General features: G+C 41.2%; 1 protein-coding gene across 1 annotated transcript in view; it reads left to right on the top strand.

Moving 5' to 3' along the window:
* The window catches only part of kif26ba (kinesin family member 26Ba), an 84,400-nt gene that overhangs the window by 53,971 nt on the left and 6,000 nt on the right, over positions 1–24,429 (top strand). Inside the window, 20 exon segments of the mRNA XM_062445138.1 lie at positions 1,509–1,724; positions 3,567–3,660; positions 8,027–8,172; positions 8,487–8,603; positions 9,579–9,765; positions 11,037–11,232; positions 14,831–15,002; positions 15,896–16,228; positions 16,336–16,518; positions 17,148–17,286; positions 17,447–17,705; positions 18,051–18,152; positions 18,429–18,556; positions 19,575–19,754; positions 19,936–20,246; positions 20,691–21,360; positions 21,479–22,395; positions 22,637–22,881; positions 23,147–23,302; positions 23,497–23,711. Of these exon segments, the coding sequence (XP_062301122.1) occupies positions 1,509–1,724; positions 3,567–3,660; positions 8,027–8,172; positions 8,487–8,603; positions 9,579–9,765; positions 11,037–11,232; positions 14,831–15,002; positions 15,896–16,228; positions 16,336–16,518; positions 17,148–17,286; positions 17,447–17,705; positions 18,051–18,152; positions 18,429–18,556; positions 19,575–19,754; positions 19,936–20,246; positions 20,691–21,360; positions 21,479–22,395; positions 22,637–22,881; positions 23,147–23,302; positions 23,497–23,711 (4,966 nt within the window).

The raw sequence follows: 24,429 nt of genomic DNA on the forward strand, positions 1-24,429 counted from the left end.
TACTGATGGACTGAAAAGTCTTTGATTGGTTTTGCACTTTTTTATTGTTTTGCAAAGATGAGGTAAGTTAGACTACAATCAGATTAAAAACAGCAAACACCTGGTTTGAGACAGAAGTTTGCTCAAGTCAAGACAACAACACAGAATCATCTCGTGTATGAATGTATTGTTTAAATTGGTGTTAAAAAAGAGATGAGGTAAGCACGATTAAAGATGAAACAGGATCAGATAATCCCACTTCAGAATGCATTCAATGTCACAGTGCCAGTATGAGACTTTGATGATCAGGGACAGTTGTCAAGACTGAATCATAAGCACTCACAGTATCTGTGCCAATCACCAGCTTTAAACAAGCCTCTCTCTTACTTGTCAGAAGAGTAAATCTTATGTGAATCTTCTCAATAACGCCACAGTGTGTAGCAGGAAGAAAGTGACATTGAAAGTGGAAGAAAAATGGACTGAATCAGAGAGAAAAAGACTAATTCACCCAGATGAAAGAGAGGAGTAGCAATAATAAACAGCTAGAACGTACCTCAAACGTTAAAACATTTCCAACTAACAGAGAAAAATGTTGTTTATGTGGTATAATGTTCTGGATTGCACTCAGATTTGATGACGCAGCGTTTTGCTTCCTCCGATATCAAAGAAAACAACAGCTGCTGTCATGCGGTAAATTGCGGCTGTTAACAGTTTGTGACAGGAGTGGGAGGAAAGGATGAACGAGAGGAGGAGCGGAACCTAAAATAGGATTCCTGCACTTCAGGCTTTTGATGTGTGGCAATGAGCTGCAGGTAGAGGAGGGAGTGTGTGGGGGGGCTCAGAAAAAGGAAAGGATTTAGGATAGAAGGAAAAAGATGACAAAAGAGTGACAGGTAAAGGAGGAGAGGGTAGAAAGGAAGGAGCAGAGGCACTTACAGGGGAATAAGGTGATGAGGGAAAGAGAAAATGAAAGAGAAAATGTGTACATATAGTGCTCATGTAAGTTTTAAAAGAACAGAACAAAAAAGCTGAATGCTGTCACTCCTTGGGGGTCGATTGTCGCAGCTTAGGTGCACATTAGTTCAAATGCCTTCTAGCAACATTCCTTCAAAAATGTCAAATCTGTTCATGCGTCACATTTTGGCAAGTCTTCGCAGAAAAAGCTTTCAGTGTTTCAGAATTGGTTAATTAGTGCAAGAAGTGTTAACCAACAAGCAACGTGAAAACCACACTTTATTCTCAGAGAGTCGAGAGAAAAGTGCTAACGTGAGTCATCTCTGAAGAGCTGCAAAGACATTGCGAAAGTTAAAAAAAAAAGCCCTTTACTTTTATCACACATTTTTGAATGTTTGTCCTGTGCTTGTAGATTACACTCTTATGTCTCTGGTTTCAGATCAGATCAGAGATTTATCAAAAATATTATGTATTATGTAATGGGAAGACTTGTAAAGTTGTTTTTGGCCTTTTCTACAGTAATCTTTCTTCTTTTCTATTAGTTATATTTAAATGTGTCTTTTCTTACCCCTTAGGTGAAAGTGATGGTCCGTGTGTGTCCAGTGTCCCGGTCGGATGCAACTGAGTCCAGTTCCTTTCTCAAAGTGGATCCCAGGAAGAAACAAGTCACTATCATGGACCCCTCAGCCAATCAGACATCAAGTACTGCCTCCCAGAAAAGGGCAGGCGCAAATCAGGTCCCTCCAAAGATGTTCAGCTTTGATGCTGCGTTCCCTCCTGATGCATCACAGGTAAGAGAAAAGAGTTTGTGGCATAAAGGTACGGTGGCCGACAAGGGCCAAACGCACTGCAACGGCCAAACGCGTCTCCGTTAAGGAAAACAGCTTCAAGTACAGAAACGATTCAAATGTACAAACTCAAACACAAGTCTAAACGAGGTGCAAAAAGAGAAACGTGTTGCAAATGAAAAAACGCGCTGCAAAAAACAAAGACAAATGCAGCATCATCAAACGCGCTGCAAATAGAGAAACGATGCAGAGCACTAAACGATTCAAACCAAGAAACCTTCTTCAAAAGCAAAACGCTTCATAGCCGGTCACTGCTCCAAACCTGCAGGGGGCGCTCGGGATGCAGAGAGACAGAACAGCTGACTGAACAGCTGACTGAACGGTGTTTCAGCAGAACGGTAATGTGATTTTTATTTGATTATATTTATATGTTATGTTTATATCACTGTACAACGCACATTACGTGACGTTATTTTTATTGTAGTTTACATCACTACAAGGCTGCACATTTGCATGTAGATTAGCCTGCTTAATAAAATGATTAGAGATTGATATAAGCACCCGCTTTAATAGTACATTAAAAAGCCCTCTTATCACAGTCTTCCATACCTAAACCCTGTCCTTTCCTTTTGCAGATGTACTGTCCATTCTGTGGATCTGCGCTTGCAGCTTTCCCTGCCTTTTGCTGTGCATGTGGCAAAAATCTAACTTTTTTAAAGCATGTCAATGAGGAGACACCTGCCACTAAGAGGGCTTTTTATTATAACGGGTGCTTATATCAATCTCTAATCATTTTATTAAGCAGGCTAATCTACATGCAAATGTGCAGCCTTGTAGAGTCTGATGTAAACTACAATAATAATAAAAAACGTCAGGTAATGTGCGTTGTACAGTGATATAAACATAACATACAAATAAATCAAATAAAATCACATTACCGTCCCGCTGAAACACTGTTCAGTCAGCTGTTCAGTCAGCTGTTCTGTCTCTCTGCATCCCGAGCGCCCCCTGCAGGTTTGGAGCAGTGACCGGCTATGAAGCGTTTTGCTTTTGAAGAAGGTTTCTTGGTTTGAATCGTTTAGTGCTCTGCATCGTTTCTCTATTTGCAGCTCGTTTGATGATGCTGCATTTGTCTTTGTTTTTTGCAGCGCGTTTTTTCATTTGCAACACGTTTCTCTTTTTGCACCTCGTTTAGACTTGTGTTTGAGTTTGTACATTTGAATCGTTTCTGTACTTGAAGCTGTTTTCCTTAACGGAGACGCGTTTGGCCCTTGTCGGCCACCGTATAAAGGACTTATGAGTTATTTTGATATAAAATCACATGGCAGTGCACTGACAGGTACAGATACTGAAGGTTTTCTTTAATCTTTTACACAAAAAAACAGACTGTTGCTGTAATCATACCATATTATACCGACTGCATTTGGTGTGTCAACGTGGGAAAAACGTCTTATGTCAGACTCTTAGTTACAGTTCCAAGTTGGATATTGGACATTTCTGATAGCTACATATCCCCACTTACCCAAAAAAAAAAAAATCACAGTAGAGTCAAGACACTCGTGACAAAATTACTGTAACATCTTAATGAAATTCACTATTAACAATACCATCAATTCAGCTAAATCAAAAGTGTTTTTACTGTGACTCATATTTAACACCTTTTATTGCACACCATGATAGAAGTGGTGGTATAACCATTATAAAGACTTTATGAACTGACAAAAGGCAAACACACAACACCAGTGCTCAAATGGACCAGTTGTATCTGTATTTTTAGGTATTTACACTTTTATTACCCTCTCTGCACATCTTTCTTCATTTCTCTCTCTCTCTGCCCGTTGTTAGGCGGAGGTGTGCGCGGGAACGGTTGCCGAGGTGATTCAGTCGGTGGTGAATGGAGCAGATGGCTGTGTCTTCTGCTTTGGACACTCCAAGCTGGGTAACAGTCACACACAGACTCACACACAGGCAACAAAATCGACGCATGTGTGGCTGGCGAGTCATCTTTAATGTGTGTCCGGCCGTCAGTGTGAGTCTGTCTCCACTGGCCCTCATCTATCAGAGAGAGAAAGAAGAGGATTAGTGTGTGCTGAAGCTGAAAGCTCTCTCAGTCTGCTCTGTCTGTGTCTGTCTTCCTTTCTCTCTCCCTAATCCTCCGGAAGCTGGTTTTTAGAGAGGCTGTCTTAAACAGGGTTAGGACCTCTCCCTGCAAACTGCAACATGTCTGCACCAACACACACACACAGGCACAAACAAAGACCCCCCCAACAACCACCAATACACACTCATATTCTTCAACCCTGGTTCAGCCCCTGTTGTGTTTATTCCTGTACTTGCAAGCAGTATTATCCTTCTTGGCTTGTGATCTTCATACATCCAGTTGGAGTGTCTAAGTCCCCTTGAATCGTTGGGAGAGGAGAAAGGCGGAGAGTTTAAACGCTGCAGTTCACAGGGGCGGATTTAGTGATTTGAAAGCCTGAGGCAAACTCAGTCATGGGGTCACCTTAGTGCCTAATTTTCACCCTTTGTCTAATTGAGAATGTTGGTACTGGCAAGTACTCAAAACTTTAAACTACTACTACTACACTAACAATACTGTGTCCTGCATTCAAGATTTTACTTTAACTGCAGAAGTATTATTAGCACACTGTACATTTACTTAATGTCTGTTCAAGGTGAGGCTAATTTTAGCTACTTTATATACAGCTGGATAGTTTAATCTATAGAAATGCATCATATTTTATTTGCTGATCATATATTTTGTAACGTACATGTACCTCTTAACTACTGTATGCACTTGGTTACCTTTCAACATGTGGTGTTAAGGAAGTTGATGACTTCATTCACCAGATTATCTGACATGAACTCATCACTCAACCAGCCTTTCTCACTGAAAGCACTTTTTTTTTCTTATGGGGGGGGGTTGGTGCTCCCATCATCGATCAGGTGAGTCGATTCAACAGGAAAACGTTGGTAACTGTCCTGCTAGTTGTTTCAGAGAGAGCAACTGAAAAGCAGATTACTTTTTGGAGTTTTACAATCATTGTTTCACTTTTCCTCTTAGTTTTTTCTCTTGAAATGTGCACTGTGATAACTCTGTTTCACTGTTTGAAGCTGTGTTAAATTACAAATATCCTTGAAGAGTGTCCTTAGCAAGGCTGCGAGGTCACAGCTGCTCCTCTAGTGATGATATAGTCCACTAATCTGTACAGCATGAGAAGATGCTACATTGGCAGTACTTTTTTGAAGTGCTTTGGGACCCTTTTGTAAATAATTTTGGGGGGTATAATGAGTTAGAATAGTGACATAATTTTATATGTCTCATATCTAAGCATCATTATAAATTTATAGCTGTTTATTACAGACATTGCGTAATGCTAAAGTCTGCCTCTGGCAGTTCAGGTGGCAACACTTGTTTTAACTGTTTTAATAGCTGAGCCATTTACTGAAACAAGCAGTGATGCAGTTCTGTGTAAAGAAAAACAATACACACACACACCACTGTGTTTTGTTCATTTTGCTGCAGGGAGTTTGTCCCCTCTGTAGTAACAGTAAACTAATTTGTTAATTATTGTCAAATTATGTTTTCGTCTTTCTCATTTATTCACTTAAATAATTTAGCCTTTTTTTTACAACTGGGTCCTTAATTTGTTTTTTGTTTTTTTTTAATATCAGATCTGTTCATTGCTGGATTCAGGAACATATCAACATGGGTACAATAAAGTCCAAGATTATTTAATCAGCTTTATTTGGATATTAAGTTGAAACTGAACACATACGTAATGTCTGTAATAATCCCTCATTTAGTAGGAAAATCATGAATATAACAACAACTATGATAAGAAAAGCAGGTGATATGTTTGACCTGGAAGTCAATCTGTAAACTATGATGCATACTCAGCCAGCACTTTATCAGGAGCACCTGTGCAATCTAATAAAATCAACAACAGCTCTGCCATTAATTATACTTTTATGAAGCTTATACATTTTCAGTTTTTGTTCACATTGTCACATATCAGCAAAATGTTTATTACTGAGGTCATAGTGGGTAGTGGTGATGTACTGTAGTGCATTATATTATTATATTGCATTATTATATTGAAAAGTGTTACTAATATTTTGCCCCCCTCTTGTATTGAATGGATAAAATATTAGGAATCTGATTGCATTAGAAGCGCAGGTGTTTCCAATAAAGTGGGCACAGACAGTTTTGGAAATAGTTTGACTGTTTGCCTTCATTTTCTCTCTCAAACAGATACAGCTTATCCACGATCTGTTTAAAGCATGCGTCTGTCTCCTTGTGCAATTCTATTCTACTCAATTCTAGCAATCTAATTATCTTAGTCAGTACAATAATATTACTGATAAGTACAGAAATAAGATCCAAGTTGCGATAAACAAGAATTATGTCTTAAATTTGGTTTTCAAGGTTTTTTTTCTCCAGTCCTGGGTACCTCCTCTCCCTCCCACAGACACATCAAACAAACAGACGGACATATAATCACTGCAGTTCTCCCAAGACACAAACCCAACATGGTTTAGATGTTTTCATTTAGCTGTCAATATTGACACATGAAAAACGCCTGTCATGATCCATAATGATGATTCATGCTGTATAATATGAGACTGGGGAAAATATGTCTAACATGCCCCAAAGCAGACCTCTGATTGTCAGTGTTTGATTGTGCTGACTGATGTTCAGTAACTGGTTTTGGTCCTGGAAGCGGTTTTATATGATTGAGAAATCCATCAAAGACTGTTTGCTCTTTTAATCAATTTTACTGTTATTAGTAGTGCAATGCCGCTACCTTGACCTTACTAGTTTCAGTTTAAATGGCTGCTGCTGTAACAGCAGATGAGATAATTCTTTGTGATATAGCTCACCTTAGGCCATGGCTCTTAATGAGGCTGCATTATAAGGGTTTTACCTTTTTTCTAATTAAAATGAGGAAAGTAACACAATGAGCATTTATCTTGGGCTCTGTGGCCCTTGGCTGTAGACACATGTGGGGGCTCAGACAGAGATAAGTCTACTCATGTGCACACATATGCACACTTTCACAAAGAGTAACATGGTTTTCATGGAATAGGGAAAAAACGAATAAAAGCTCAAATGGTACTGAAATAAATGGATGAACTTTAGGAATTTAACTGAAGCCTCTATTTATAATTTATGTCTGATAGATTTATTATTACGCCATAGAAATGACGATTCAGTACCGCCTTGTTCTCTTCCACTTTCCTGCCGACAACTGCTTTATAAGACCAATTACCAGGAATATACATCAACCACACACAATGTGTTATTGCCTGTAGCAAAGCATCACTATGTAGTAGTGTTGTGTTAGTCAGTGCAGAAGTCATCAACCTGACCATGTCTTGACAGCCTGAGGTAGTCAGAACAGAAGGAACAACAACTGCTGAGGCTAGAAACACTCTCGTAGATGTGTAATTTAAGACTTTCTCATACACACAGGCCTGAAAGGTAAAGAAGAGAAGTGCTCTTTGGTTATAACAGAGATACTATAACAGAGCTATAATGAGTGAGAAGGCCCATCTAATGTTTTAAATAAAAAGAAATCAACTGATAAATGAGTTAAATTGGAATAAATGACCCAGTGTTGTTCTTTTGTACTGCTGATTACCACATTTTTCAATTACATCTTTACATTATTGTGTGGTTCCATCTGGAACAGTTTGAGCATCACACTTTGAAGATGTTAAATAAACAGTCTCAGTGCAATTGTATAAACCTCAATTGTTGTGCCAAATAGAACTCTTTTTGTGTTTTTAACAAATTCCCCTCTTGTTTAAAAGGATGTTTTTGTGACAAATCATGAAATGCATCTTTGTTTTGACAGTAAGTCTAGATGCTCCAGGAAACACTGAGGGAGAGCGATGTAAAATTACAGTGTATCTGACAACCTCCCCTCCATCTTATCTCTGAACAAATCACACACATTTCTCTACCCTGCATCACAAGAGTCAGGCTTTTGATATCCTGTGTTTTTGTACAAGTGTTCATGTAGATGTGATTGTTAGGTGTGACATATGGCTTTGTTTAGGTGTGTGTTTGATCTCCAACTCCTGACAGCCGGAGCAGGTGTGGGGGGGGGGAATCATCTTGTGGCTCAAAGGGACAGATCTGTAGGCCCCATGTGCACATGCATGTTCAGGCACTCAAGCACACACTTTATATGCACATTCACAATGATCTTTCCTGTGAGTCTTTTTTGGTGATGTCCTTTTTGATATATCATCATTTTCGATACATTCTTCCCTTTCTTTCTGTCTGTCTCATCCAGGCAAATCCTACACGATGATTGGCCAGGATGACTCTCTTCAGACTATGGGTATAATCCCCTGCGCTATCTCCTGGCTGTTTAAGCTTATTGATGAGAGAAAGGAGAAAACAGGAGCTCGCTTCTCTGTTCGTGTGTCTGCTGTCGAGGTCAGTGTTACTGATGAGATTTCAATTTGAAACAGTCCCTGCAGAGTTAAACAGGTGCTGTAACATTGGTGCAGGCATTTTTTAAAGGAGTCTCTTTTCTAAGTAGTAGTGGCAGTCGTGCTTGAAGGAACACACTGCATCAGAAAGTGCCCGCCGACAGAAGTAGGCTAGACAGTCCCCTTTAAATTTGTCTGAAAAGACTTTGTCTTGGAACAATGTGAGAAAATAAAAGAAAGTGACTATCACTATATCACACAACTTTTTTTATGATACAGAGTTCTCAGTGTGTGTTTGTATGTATTTGTGTTTTGTAGGTTTGGGGAAAAGAGGAGAACCTTAAGGACTTGCTGTCTGAAGTGGCTACAGGCAGCTTACAGGATGGGCAGTCACCTGGAGTCTACCTGTTTGAAGACCCCATCTGTGGCATGCAGGTATAAACACACATGCACACATATAAACATCCAACAGCTGCATTGTTTTATGCAATGTGGCTTCTGTAGATTGAATTCTGAATATGTGTATGTTAAACGCTCTGGGGCTTGTATCAATATGTTTTATTTTTGTTTTTCTAGCCTCAGGCAGTTGTTTCAGCTACCACAGATTTGCACACCTGCACCTGTTTACACACTCACTTTGGAGCAGCAGATATCATATGAGAGGCTTAGTATGCCCACAGTCTTTTTTTCTACCAAAACTCGCTTGGCATTTCTCAAACACCCGGTTTAGAAATAGCTGCTTTTGACTCTTGGTTCATTTAGAATCAGTCAGAATGAACTGTGAGTTAGTTTGGTGCAAGGAGCTGTGCACACAAAATAAAATATCAGACCATAATTTGAACTTTTAACTGATTACCAAACAATCCTCTCTGATCAACAAGATTTAGACAAAAAAGCGTATTCTGATTATCATAATAATTATCATCATCCATTTTAAAAAATGGATGATGATGAACTTCTTTGTGTTTGATGTTTTGACAAGTTGGTAACTACATACCAGGGTGACCCAGTCTGAATAGTGTGCAGTGTACAGTGCCTATACTGGTATGGCATGTACATATTTGTAAAGGGGAGCCCAGAACAACTGAGTGACAGACAGCGTGTTAATGAGTGGGTGTGTGTGTGTGCATGTGTGTGTGGTTGCAGTTATATGTTTATAGGATTAGAGGGTCTGATACAAGCACATCTGTGTAATCCTTAACTAATCTGACATAATCTCATCAGTAATGATATCCTGCAGTACCACACACTCACACACACTCTCTCATTCACTCTCTGTATTACTCGTTTCTCCTTTCCTCTGTCTATTTCTCTCACACCTGCAAATAAATTAGAAATGTTTTAATTGACTATACCAACCACTTCGGACATGATGGATGATTTTTTTTTCTCTTTCTACACATTTTCCAGCTCCAGAACCAGTCAGAACTGCGAGCTCCGACCCCAGAGAAGGCAGCCTGGTTTCTGGATGCAGCCATAGCAGCTCGACACAGTAGCAGACGTCCCAACACCACAGAGGAAGAACACAGGAACTCACACATGCTGTTCACGTTACACATATACCAGTATCGCATGGAAAAGACAGGCAAAGGAGGAAGTAAGTACTATTGGCTTCAACACTGTTATTGGTTTCATTAGTGTTTCATACTGGTGCCACTTTTTCTAATGTTACTATTAACATTAATACTTAATAAGCTACTACAGCTGCTTCAACTACTGCAGATAATACACCATTATCACTGTTGTTATCATATTGCATGCAGCCTGCTGTGAGCCCTACATCTAGCAACACGAACAGAATCAAAATAGACACAAACATGCTATTTAATATTAATATATTGCTTCACCACATGGAAGAAATATGATAAACAATAATGACAGATAAATCTATATACGTATAGTCACTATGCATAAATAGGGGCTAAAGCAACAAAATCCTTGACAGAGTTGTATACTTACCTATTATAGACTGTATGATCCCTATATAGATTTTCTGTTTATATCAATTCACAGATTCACTCTTGTCTATATAAATAACTGGGTGATAATGTTAAGCTTGTGTGACTTTGACTGTGTTTGACAAAGAGACTCTGACAAATCTCCGACAGAAATACCAGTGATAATAGTGCGATAATAATAACATTCAGTGCTCAAACGAGTGCACGCACATGTGAGAGAATAAGGCAGAAATATGTCAGTGTACTGTATGTGCCTACATGTGCGTCATACAGAGAGAAAGGTGAAGAAATCACATGTAGATAACAAGATGTTTGATGATGATATAGACACCTAGTGTTGAAAAACTTGCCTGCTGGCTCACATAATTACAATTTTTAATAATATTAACCTTTAGAGGGCTAGACTTTCCATTATATCACTACAAACATTCATAAACAACTCAAGCTACGACCTTTGCTAATGTTGGTACATAATTTTATGATTCAAATAAGGAGATTGTACAATATGTCAGTACTGAGATTAAGGGGTAATATTTTTATACCCTTTTTTTATAGCACCACATGGTCTATACTACTAAAATGACCACCATTGTTGATTCACAGTATATTGTTGACTTGTTACAGTAATTCATATATATTGTAATGTTTATGCATAGTTAATGGTCTGTATCTCCACATACATACATAAGAGCTGATGCTGTTTGGGGAAATCTATACATATGCCTCTGTGACAGATTGTTGTTGCAACTTAAACTTGGCATGGTCACTACAGTGAAAGATTCATTTGTTTACTGATTTAAATGTTTACATAACTTTATCCTGTCTCTTTTCATCCTCATCTCACCCCTTTCTCTTCTATCCTTACCTCTCTTTTCTCCTCCACTCTTCACCCACTCTACCACCTTGTTAGTGTCAGGAGGTCGCAGTCGACTCCACCTGCTAGACCTGGGCAGCTGTGATGTCAAAGTACTTGGAGGTGGAGGTGGAGGAAGCGGGAAAAGCAGAGAGAGCTCTTCACCTAGCTCAGCCCCTCTGTGCCTTTCTCTGTCAGCCCTTGGAAACGTGATCCTGGCCCTGGTCAACGGGAGCAAACACATCCCATACAAGTAGGCATGTGTGTGCACAGGTGTATGTGTGTGAGAGGAGACGAGAGGAAATGTGCTGCGAATAAAGAAAGGAAAAGGAAAAAGATTTACAAGAGGCTCACTTGACAATTTGGAGGAAGAGACGTGGAAAGGAGTGAAGGGCGGATTGAGGAGGAAAGCAGAATGTTTTGGAGCTGGTGCAGAAGAGGAAAGGAAAGCAGACGACAGATCTCATCTTAAGCTGCTTTAGGTTCTGAGGGATTTAATGTTATAAACAACAACAGCTGCTGTTGTTATATTCATCACATTCATTTTGCTGGTTAATTGACTAGCAATGAGAGCAAAGGAGAGAGAGGAGAGAAAGAGAGATAATACAGACAGAGGCTGAAAACTGGGGTAAAGAAAGGCAAAAGACAGAAGGCAAAAATTAAAAAAGCAGAGATAAAAGTGTATTAATAATTATACTGTATGTAGGCCTAAATGATATACTTTATGTGTTTTTGTATAATTGCCGTATTGTAATGTTTATGCCCAGGCAGTACAGTATATGGGTCTGAAATGGAACTGTAAATGTCTTCTTTTTACCTTTCCCTTCATCTAATTCCTCTTTTCTTCCTTCCTTCCTCTTTGCTCTTCCACTCTCCTTAAGGCTGTGTAGCTCTGTGCTGCTTGCTGGGTTAATTTAATCACCAGCTCTTACATTTACATTGCAAAACAACCCACTACCTAACACTGAAGCTGTAAGCAAAGCGTTACGGAGCTTTGCTTTCTGTGCTAGTTTGGCACTGGTGACTCAGACTGTTGTGGGATTTTGATGGGATTTGGACTGGCTACCGATGTATGCCGTGTTGCTGCCACTTCTCCATAACCATGAACTGACAGTGATTCTGTGGCATTATTGTCTGAGGAGCACAACTAAGCTGAAAACTGGTGGAGTGTGTCACTGCAGGGTTATAGTCAGCAGGAAACATAAGAGTTGCTAACACCTGTTTAATTAAAATGTGGCTGTTATTTTTGAGCAGCAAGCCTATTAGCTCCAATATCCTATTTGTAGGATTTATTACAGAAAAATGGGTCTGTTTAAGAGGTGTAACATTAACTAGCATTGGTAGACAATGAGGTACAAATTATAAAGATCATCTTAAGCAGCACCTACAAAAAAGACTGGTGTGTCGGTCCGGGGGGGATTGCTCTGAATGCTTTGCTCTCACACGCGCTGCATTAATAGTCGCGCACACACACACACACACACACACACACACACACACACACACACACACACACACACACACACACACACACACACACACGCAGTCAGTCTCTACAGCGCGCTCATGCTTGCACGCTCCAGAGTCCGGGAGATTGGATCTCATTTGCGGGCGTCAGGGAGCCGCTATCAATATGCGGGAGAGTTGGGATGTCTGACTTTGTAGTAAAAAAACATGCAAAAACTGATTTTGCACGGGCACTGCACTAGTATTTGATAATAAACCAAAGTGTTGAAATAAGTGAAATTATGATTGATCTTTTAGAAGCCTAACGGATTAATCAACATTTTGGTGACGCTAGATGGAAAGTTAGGTGATCAAAGTCATTAAGATTCATCCTCCGGGGACCATGAATGTACAAAATGTCAAGGTGGTCCAATTAATAGAAGTTCAATTATTTCAGTCTGGACCAAAGTGATGGATCTAGCAACTTTCTGAAAGACTGACATTGTTATTCTTTGAAAGGAAAGCCCAGCAGGCAATTACTTAGCCTTTTCTGTGATGTGTCAATACTGGGAGCAATGGACACATGACAAAACCAAAAAATCCATTTCAAATCCAGTTTGAGTCAAAGAGCTCTGTTCCCTTATTTCATCACAGCTAAATATGGAGCATACCTCCCAGCACTTCTACTTTTAGGAGTCCCATCCTGTCTTCACAATCCCTCTTTTTCAGTACTTTTACAAGTGGATCAGCAGAATTTTGGACATGTATTTGTATTTGTATTTGTATTTTCCTATTTAAAGAAAAGGGGTAGATACTGGCAAACTCTTCACTGTGGCTCTTGCCCAGACAATAATCCAAGGATCTCAGCATGATGCCAGGCAGCCAGCAGTCTTGAAAGTCTGACATTTGACCCACAACATGCTAATGATAATTTTAGACTCTGTCACATACATGAAACATCAACATTCCTCGTCAGGGACTCTTTACAGTTCCTTGTACAAACTCAGCTGATTTGCTGTAATTCCTGACAAAGTTCCCCACAGCCCTTACAATGTTTCAACTAAGAGGCCAACTCATGTTCTACCTGACGTCTCCCTGCATTACGAGACAGATAGAACAAGACAGGGAGTCAGGGACACAGTTAAATTGTCTGTACTCCAGTTTCCAGTTTGATAATCACAATTCTGAGCATTGGTTTCTTGTAATAAAGGAGATCTAGGAATTTGTATGCATAATTCATTAAAGGTTGGTCTATAGCTACATAGAAAGTAATCCCTCCTGATAAAACTAAACCAGTAAATCTAGCAGAGGCTGAAATGTAGGATCTAATCCTAGGTACCTAGCACTTGAATTAACATGCAAATGAATACTTCATGAGTCACAAATTTACCTACATTAATCTGAGGGGGAGATATAGTGAACCAGAGATAGATCGAGGGAGAAAGAAGAAGGTTTGCTGAAGCCTGAGGCAGCAAACAGAGGAAGAAGAAGAGAGAGGAGAGGAATAGCGCATCAACAAGAAAGAGGAGGTCAAGATAGGAGTGTATACACTTGCGTTTGTGTGTGTGTGTGTGTGTGTGTGTGTGTGTGTGTGTGTGTGTGTGTGTGTGTGTGTGTGTGTGTGTGTGTGTGTGTGTGTGTGTGTGTGTGTGTGTGTGTGTGTGAATGTACACATACGTGTGATAGAGAGACATGCCTGCAGGCTGTGTTTTTAGAAAAAGGGGACAGCAGCATGAGGTATTGAGCCACAGAGGAGCTGTATTCTCTGTCAGCCTGCAGGCCTCAGCATGCACGCACACACACACACACACACACACACACACACACACACACATATATATATATATACACGCACACTCATATACACACAAAGGGCTATGAATGACTGCAGTAGCCCACCCAGGAGAAAGTCTTTTCTTAAACACACAGCCTAGTTTTAGTCTGCCATCTGCTTGTATAATCTTTCTGGGCGATGGATCATCTCTCAATATTAGACTACATAATATCCAGAGTGCTTTTCTTAAGACTTTATAAGCTTGAGTCTGGACAAGCAACCTTTTTGTTTTGGTGGTATTAATCAATGAACATAATCAATAATTATCATCAATTTTGCCTTTTGAACCTTTCAGCCTCACTTACATGTATGTGGTAGTATTGTGTCATTATCATATAGCACCTCTACGTGAGATCTTTATTCTTTCAGTTGATGATTAGCATCGTCTCCAACTGTTTGAAAATGTTCTGCGGTCTTGTGACTGAGACAAGCTATTAATAATCCTTTGTCAGATGTCAGATACTGTATGTGTAGCCATCTGTTTGAAAATCGATCAGTTTAGTCACATGTTTGACTCTGTGTGTTTCCAGTGTGTCTTTGTGCTCACATCTTGGTGTATGTGTGTTACTAGGGATAGCAAGCTGACCATGTTGCTAAGGGAGTCGCTAGGCAACATGAACTGCCGGACTACCATGATTGCTCACATCTCTGCCTCACCCAGAGATTTCTCAGAAACCCTCTCCACGATCCAGATTGCATCCCGTGTCCTCCGCATGAAAAAGAAGAAAACTAAAGTCACTGTGGTGAGTTTTACTAAAATCTTGATGATTCTTTAAAATTCAGAGATAATTCGCCTTAATCTCATAAAACTAAAACTTTGCCTACGTTAAGTTCAAACTGAAGAAAATTACAGTCACTGTATCAAGATATCATAAACAGACGGACACATTAACTTGTTCAGCTGTTAATCATCTTCCATGACAACCTTGTAAAGAAATACTTACGTCCAGCTCATGATCTTGACATTGTATTACATGATGTTCTGGATCTTTATCATCAATTAGATGTTAAAGTGATATTACTGTGAATGATGACACTTTCTTTTGCTGAGGTGGTTTCAAAACATAAAACTTATTCTCACCTGGGAGATAGAGATGGAGAGAGAGAGAGAGAGAGAGAGAGAGAGAGAGAGAGAGAGAGAGAGAGAGAGAGAGAGAGAGAGAGAGAGAGAGAAAGAGAGAGAGAGAGAGAGAGAGAGAGAGAGAGAGAGAGAGAGAGAGACAGGTGTGCCTGTAGTGCTGCTGTTATCCCCTGTCACCACCACATCTTGTGCCCACTGATTTAAAAATTGCATAGCAGCAGAGTGTGAGTTTTCTGTCAGAGCCCCAAAAATAGAGCTCCAACCATAGAAAACCGAGATCACCAGAATGAGATAACTTAATCGATAATTTTTTGATTCTAGGTAGGAATAATCAAATTAAAGTTATGTTAATGCTGGTGGGATATTTAGCAAGTGTGTTGTTGTCCAGGATATTTATGAATCTTTTTTCATTTTTTCTCCAGTCTTTCTCATCTCTCTCTACTGTGAACTGTCAATTAAAGGCTGCATGTCTAAAAAGGGAACATTTTCTCTCTCGCCGTCTTTCTCTGCCTCCTCCCTCCCTGTCTCTGCTGCTATCATCCTGTTTCTCCTCAGCAATACACCTCCAGCTCCTCTGGAGGAGAGAGCTCCTGCGAGGAGGGTCGTATGCGTCGCCCGACCCATCTGAGACCTTTCCATCACCGTGGTGACACTGACTCAGACCTTCCATTGCTGCGCCTGTCCAGTGACCCTGACGAGTACTCGAGCAGCGAGCAGTCATGTGACACAGTGATCTATGTGGGCCCGAACGGGGCAGCGGTATCGGATAGAGAGCTGACGGACAATGAGGGACCACCAGAATTCGTGCCAATTATTCCTGCTCTGCTTCGAGGTAAAACATCAGAGCAGCATCAAACACAAAGTCCGGCAGTCGGAGCCCAGAACAAGGTAATTTAAATCTAACCATATTCAGAGTTCAGATAAGCCACAGTAATCCACAAATGATATGAGGATGCTGCTAGATGACTGATTTTTCCTGATTCCTGCTCCAACAGGTGCAGTCTCAGCCAGAGTGTCAGGACCAGCCCAGTGGCCCTTCTCAGGCCCTGTCCCAGCCCGCTCCGTCACTATTAGGGCAGCCATTGGCCCCCGTCCCAGAGGAGGGAGCTGAGTGCCTAAAATGCAACACTTTTGCTGAGCTGCAAGAGAGATTGGACTGCATTGATGGCAGCGAGGAGGTAAAGAGAGTTTTGTGTCTTTTTTTGTGGATTTTATGCAAAGAAACAAGAGAGAGGAAAAGTAAACCTGTTCTTTCAGTGTGATGGGATCTGTAGTTGATGGAATGTGGAAAGTTTGACAAGTTGTTATGAAGATTTAATGAATTCAAAAGGAAAAAGTGTTTTTGTCTGCATTTTATTCTCTGTTATATCTGCATAAACTTCCGCTTGCTGTCACAGCTTCTTTTTATGTTGGTAATTTCCCATCCCTTTGATGAAGCACATACTTTAAATTTTGTTGATATAATGCATTTAAGATAGGAATCCAAACTCGTTTTCCTCAGATGTCTTATTATTGTGAAAATATTTGTACACAGGCCTGATCTTAACATGTCACTAATGCAGGTTAATGTGATGTTGCAGCTCAAGTAATCTTATTAGTTCTCATCCACCTAACCGAAAGCAAATGGAGTATTGATTTGTTAATATCATTACGTTTTCCTGGAGAACAGTGCACTGTTATTTTGCAATAAAGCTAACATGAGTGGCGAGCATTACCTTTGTCAACTATTAAATCATTCAATCCCAGTCATTCTCATACCGTATGAAGAGTAGATCATTTTTCATTCATCACTGTGTTCTTTTCTCAGGTGGCAAAGTTTCCCTTTGAAGAAGTTTCAGCTTGCAAACCAGGTGCCAAACAAGAGCCATGTCCACCTTCAACCGTTTCAACCTCATCTCCTTCTGCTCCAGGCTCTGCTGCTGCAGTGGACACAGAGACCAAAACTGGTAAAGGCTTACTTCACTGATTACATATTATTTGTAAACATACCAAAAACTGGCACTGAAGGCTTCTACAGGCCAGTTTGACAAATGTATTATTTACTGTTTTTGTAACTCACCTTTGGGTCCCAACTCAGAAAACACTGTTCCTCCCACTGTCACTCAGGCTCCGCATGTGCCGTAGGAGGTGCAGTGCAGTTTACCTTCCCCTCAGCAGCAGCATCCCCTAGGAGGAGAACCAATGACCAGCAACTGCAGGAGATTAAGGAAGTGGTGGAGGAGGCGGAGCTGGCCCAGACAATGATCCACAGCCTCACTCAGAGTTCTGGTTCCCCCATAGTTACTGGTTCCAGGAGTGTGACAGGAAGCAGTAGCATCACCTCTAACCCTCTGCACAGGGCTAAGAGCTCCCACCTGCATGACAGGTGAGGACACGTGGTGCAGTTTGCCAAAAAAGTGTGTGGTTCTTTACATGTGCACCAGTATACTGAAATTAAAATGTCTCACTCCTAATCATTGTGCTCATCGGGTCAGGATGTGGTGCTGTTTTCCAGGTTTGCAGTGAAAGATTGATTAAAAAATAATAAATAAATTTTTATTGACACATCTTCAAGCACTTGACTGGAATTTACTGCTAGATAAAATGGAGTGTGGACTCAAAAATAGTAGCTAAAAGCTTTTACGCTCTTGTGACCCTTTGTTTTTTTGTAGTTGTCACTATCAGTTTTTGGTTCGTCTTTAACTTGCTCGTCTTCTCTGTCACTGAACAGTCATGAGAGTCTGAATGTGGGCAGTAACAGTGATGGGAAGGCTCGCCCACTGGGATCACCACGCCTCGGAATCGCCAGTCTGACCAAAACCTCAGACTACAGGTGAAGTACACAAACACATAGTGGGCAATAATGTTGATGAAGGAGATATTCATGTCATTCAGTTTATATAAAAACAAACTTCAGAAGATGTCTAAAACATTGAAATATGAATACAAAAGTAATTTAAAATTAATTGTGTTCATTCTTGCTGATGTTTCTACAGTATTATTACTAATTACTAAGTGAAACAGTAAGATGTGAGGAATATGTTGGATGTGGGTCTAATGTTTGTGAAAACGACGATCTATCATGGCTCATCCTTGTATATCTCCTCAGGCCTCCGTCCTCCCCGTCACAGCGGTGTAAAGTGTATACTCAGAAGGGCGTGATGCCAGCAACACCCCCCTTGTCCTCACACACTTTGGCTCAGGACGGCCAGGCTACAGATGCTTTAACCTCAGACAGTATGCATCTTTCTACATGTTTATGCTTTATAAATTGTGTTCATACTGTGCCTTAAAATGCATGCTTGATGTTTGTGGTATTTGATATTTTTGCATTATCTCTGGTTATCTAAGCTCATGTTATATGATTATCAGGCCTTAGCCAAATGTTCCCACCTGGAAAATAGTCTCACCTGAAAAACCTTAAATAATGCTGTTAGTGTAGTAACTGTCCAATACAGCAGTCCATCCTATTCACTCACTTATTAACAGAATGAAAATTTTAAATACAATGATATGCTATATTGAAGACCTAGGTTTTCTGTTTATATGGTAAGCTGTTTTTTTTACCATTTTCTAAAAATATTATTTTAAAGGGCCACACACTGTAAAACATTTCTTATCTTTGAGAGTGTTTGTGATTCTTCTTCTAAATGTAAACACTGACTGTTCTTTAAACTTCTGTGTGGCACTCCCATGTTAATATAATCACTCTCTGTACTAAAAAAACTGTAAAAACACAGATATCTAGAGAGATTTGTTCTATATATTTAACTTGTGCCCAGTTGGATACAGACCAAGTATAAACAACTCTGCTACTTGAATGTGACTGATAAATATTTTTGTACTTAGTCTAATTTTAGCAATGTCCAAGAATATTTCCAAAGTAGAAAAAGCAACTCCTAATTTAACATTGCTGTCAAATGTATTCAATATTTTGTTGTTGTTTCATATTCTAATTGTAACATATTTTTAAAACATATGTGAACATAAATAAACAGGGGCCTGTTTACACAAACCTCTCTTTTCTTCAACACTAGGTTCATATGGCAATAGCAGAGTTGACATAATATCTCAAGCATGAAAATGTACTTACCTACTGAGTCACTTGAGCATAATAAAGTATACCTGCAAAAAGAAAGTAACTAGCGTCTTCATAAAGTGACACCAATTTCCTAAATTACTTCTGGGTGCCTGTACTCTACACTTGGAAAACAAAATGAACTATGATGCCAAATGTGTGTTTCTGCTTGTGCAGACAGTTTGGCTGCAGACAGTGGCCGTTCCTCCACTGAGTCCCTGCTGTCCAGGACTTCTCCTGTGGGCATGAGCCCACAAGTTCGAGAGCCAACTCCATCTCTGTCTGCCAGCCTTGGCTCAGCTGAGACACTCTGTGACGATGATGTCCCTCCAATACCCTTGGACACTCACAAGGATGGTGAGTTGCAGTAAAACGCTGCTATTTTTACACAACAAAAGGTTGTTGAAATGCAAAATATGCAATTAGTCAAATGCAAACCCTTGTGATTATGACGAAAAATGTATGCCTATCCACACTTAGGGCCAAGCACAGCTAAGATATGTGATAACATCCTCTTCATACTCCCACCCACTTTCAGTGTCAGGGCCAGCAGTATCTGCAGGAACAGTTGGACTTCTTGGGGAGGATGAACTGGTGTACACTGTGGCCTCTGGAGGTGAAGAGGATATTGATGTAACAGCTCTCATGGAGACTCAAGGCCTGACCTGTCGTCCAACGAGCATCATCAACTTCAACACTAACTGTTGCTCTGTCACCGCCCTCGCATCAGGCTCTCAACCCATCTGCTTTATCAGAGGCACTGCTGAGGATGGAGCTGTGGAGGATTATCATATGCCTGCAGCTCCTGCAACAACCTCTGGGGTCACAGAAGTGGTTGCCATGGCAGAGGTTAGTATGATTAACTTTGCTCTGCATTTATAGAAACTCACACCACTTGGTATGTGCGTGTGTATCCTAAAGCAGACCTAGTGTACAAAACGGACCTTTATGAACCAGAGGAACAAAATAAGAAACATTATCCACCATTACATTGGTCCATTCTGAGAATGGATAAACCTGTCAATCTCCAGCATTCAAATTTGCGCTTTTCTAAATTCAGTGTCATCACAGCATCACATTTAGGTCATTGTAGTCTTGAAACATCAGGTATTTATAATATTTATTATATTGTAGGTGATAAAATGAAATCTTAGCCACTAGAATTTGAACACGGGCCAATGAAAATTGTCTTTTTGTACTAGCAGGGTATAGCTTAAAATGTTTTTAGGTAAATTATTATCTTTTGAATTGCATTGAAAATGTCATAACAAGTTATAATATTACTTTTTGCAGGTGGCAATGGCCAAGCTTCGTAAAGAGGGTGAGGCTTTAGCCTCAGCGATGTCTAATTGTGGTTCCCCCATCTCCTCCTGGATGAGTGATCTGAGTGTGGGCAGTGAGGCTGACCAGTCTCTCCACAGCTTCAGCCAGTCCCAGAGTCAGCAAGGGGAGGCCCTAGCTGAACCTGAACCCAACCAAAGCCTCTCCTTTGGAGGGGATTATTCTCCTTATGAAAGCTGTGGCAGCTCGAGAAGAGGGAGTCTGGAAGGAGAGGTTGTGCTGTCTGAGAACGGGAGTGATAAGGGAACTCCAACCAAGGACAGGCTGAGGAAACTGCCTCCCTCCATGCCTAAAACTACCATCCAATCTCTGACAGGACCTTGTAACCTCTCTCCTTTCAAGGCCACGATCAGTGTTCACCCATGTGTGGCTGTCAAACCAATGCTCATACAGGAACCCACCATCCTCTCCTCACCCACCAAGGCCAACTTAATCAAAGACCCAGTCAAATTCAGTGCACCTCTTTTAGCGTCCATGTCCAGTGATATGAGCTTTGAAGATCCTTGGTTGAAGCGTGGCATGGAGGAGGGGAGGTCAAGGGACCTTGTGTGTGAAGTGAAACCAGAGAAAAGGGAAAAGACTGGAGCTGGGAGTGGGGACCAGCATGGCTTCTGCAAAGATGGTAAGAAACAGTGTGGTGTTGTGTTCTAAGTAAAATATTTAGTATGTCAGTGATAGCAGACATATCATCAAAGTTGCTTCAATACTTTATTTCTTACCCTCTATTCTTCCATCACCAGGAGGGGATCATGGTGGTTCCAGTTCAGGTGGGGAAGTTGTATCATCTCCAGATTCCTTTAAGAGAGTGGTGGATGGTTGTGAGATGGTTGTTGTTGTCGCCCAAGGAGAATGCCTGACTAATATCTACAGTACAGACATCCACCGTACTGCCAGTCTTCCCCGTGGCTGGCACCGTCTAAACCGCCATGATGGCTTAGATAACGGAACTGAGTACCGAAATCTTGGTGTCACAACTTCAACTCCTTGCAGTCCCCGGGCCACACTTGACCGCCGTGGATCAACTGGGAAACTTGGCTTTTTCTCCCACAAGAAGGGGGGAATCCCACCTCTGCCTCCGGTACGGAAGTCCAGCCTCGACCAGAGGAACAGAGCAGCCAGCCCGCTTCACCAGACCAGCCACGGGCTCTCACTGCTGGGCAACTCAGAGGATGATGCAAGTATCACCAGACAGCGGGGCTCCAGCATAGACAGCAGTCGACTTTTCAGCGCCAAGTTGGAACAACTTGCAAACAGAACCAACTCTCTGGGCCGAGTCCACAGCTCACACAGTGGTTCCCATCACTATGACTGCTTCTCCCTGGAGAGAGGGGAGAGCCTGAGAGGAGGAGGAAGATTGAGGGGGGACAGCACCATGCCTCGTACTGGGCGCAGCCTCACCCGTGCTGGATCAGTATCTTCTCCTACTGGAAATACCAACAGCCCTAGTTTCAGTGCCAGTCCTGGCCAAAGCAGCAACCCACAGTCACCATCCAAAACCAGTGGCCAGTCAAAGATCTCAGCTGTCAGTAAACTGCTGATGACCAGCAGTCCCAAGGCCAGGAGCCTATCTGCCTCCAGCACCAAGACTCTGAGCTTTTCTACCAAGTCTGTAAGCCAAACTGCCAGCCGCAGCTCCAGCCTTCCTCCTAATGGAAAGGTAGGAATTCTTCATTATTGATCATAACAAAACACATTTTCATCCATTTCATCCATTCATCCAACACCTGTAAACCCCCTGAGTCTGCTCATCAGACAAAACTTGATGCATCTAATTTTTTTAGAAACAGAGTGCATAAAGCAATGATTCAGTTCTAGTAACTTAATGTCCAGAAACTGTGCATTCATGGGAGCCTCAATACCTCGTGCCATCCACCTAAGCACTTTATTTGTTTCTTTAGCCTCAGAGCTCAGTCCAGAGCCCAGTCCAGAGCCATCAGCAGCAGCAGGGACCTTCTCCTGGATCCTGGTCTACCCAGTCTCTGAGCCGCAGTCGGGGGGGAAGCCTGGCTGCTAAGCTGCCTCTGCGGGCGGTCAACGGTCGAATCTCAGAGCTCCTCCAGGGAAGTGCAGGTTCCCGCGCCAGGAGTCATTCCCAGGGAGGTGGCACAGATCCTGTGGAGGAAAGAGGAGTTGGAGGAGCAAGGTTAGTCAGTTTTACTTTATTTCATTTTGCACTCTAGCAGTGTAATCAACATTACGTCGCAATTTAAATGATGTGCAGGTGACTTTTAGTTTGCAAAAAACATTACTGTGTTATGCAAAAATAACAATGTCAATGACAGTGGGGATGATAAAGGTGCAGAAGAGAGCTAAAGGCATCTATTGTGGACAATTTCTGCTGAAAATGATCAGTTTATCGTTTATGTTATTTTGTTAAAATGCTTCCTGACTGCTTGCTTGTTTCTTAGTGGAGGGGGAGCTGGAGCTGCAGCAGGAGGTGGTGGCGGAGGTGGCCTGGCAGAGGAGAGGGCAGCAGTGGTCCAAACCCTCCCCTCTCCTTACAGCAAGATCACAGCTCCCAGAAAACCACATCGCTGCAGCAGCGGTCACGCCAGCGACAACAGGTATTGGCTCAAGTTCATTACTGAGAAACGTTTTGCTGTGATGGCAGCAGGTAAAAAAGTCTTCTTTGCAGACCAACAACTGATTTGACTCAGCTTGTCTCTAACAGCAGATGTGTGTTAACTGGTGTTGATGGATACAATTTATTTTCTGAACGTATCTTTGAATGTGATCTTAATTTTTTTGCCTCTAACAGCAGTGTACTGAGTGGTGAGCTACCCCCAGCTATGGGGAAGACGGCCTTGTTTTACCACAGTGGAGGCAGCAGTGGCTATGAGAGCATGTTGAGAGACAGCAGTGAGAACACAGGAAGCACATCTTCTGCTCAGGACTCACTCAGTGAGCACAGCTCAGCAACCACTTCGTCCAGACGCAGCTCCAAGAGCAGCAAGAAGAGCAGGAGTAACACAGGTTACATTCAAACTTGGCTTTCATATTTTGCTTTGATGACATTCTCACTTAATTGGATAGACTATCGGGGGGGGGGGGGGGGGGTAAAAGGACCAATGAGGGATTCTGTTTACTGCTGATTGCAGCAAGTTTACTTGATATGATTTACTTTTATGAATGTAGCTACAGGGCACACCTGAATTTAGATATGGCAAAACTACGAGAATTATCTAAATTAAACTGATGTGAAATTCATGAAACAGCAAACACCCTGCGGCAGCAAGATCACAAACTAAACATGAATGAAAATTCTACCTTCATCTTTAGTTTTCAGGAAAAAAATAATGAATTGATGATTATTTTGCACAATAAAAATGCCAAATACATTCTTATTCTTGTTTTTCTGTCATCAATTTGTGTTATTTTTTGCCCACTTTTACCACCTGTGCTCATCATTCTTAGCAACTATGTGCTGCTGGAAATAATGCCCAAAAAAACACAAAATTACTGTATGATGAGAGCTATAAAAGTGAAAGCCATGATAAAATGTAATCAAAAGAATGCCAAAGCTTTGAAAGAGAACTAGAAAGCTATTCAAGTAAAATCACTGATAGGAGAAGAGACAGAGACTGCTATGAGGAGACTCTATTGGTGAGAAATGACAAAGAGAAGGCAAAGAACAGGTAAATGTGAAGAAAGCTGTGGTTGCAGAAGGAGCCAGGTAGGAAAGGTGACCCTA

The sequence above is a fragment of the Scomber scombrus genome, chromosome 1, assembly GCF_963691925.1.
Source record: "Scomber scombrus chromosome 1, fScoSco1.1, whole genome shotgun sequence".
Taxonomy (NCBI): Eukaryota; Metazoa; Chordata; class Actinopteri; order Scombriformes; family Scombridae; genus Scomber; species Scomber scombrus.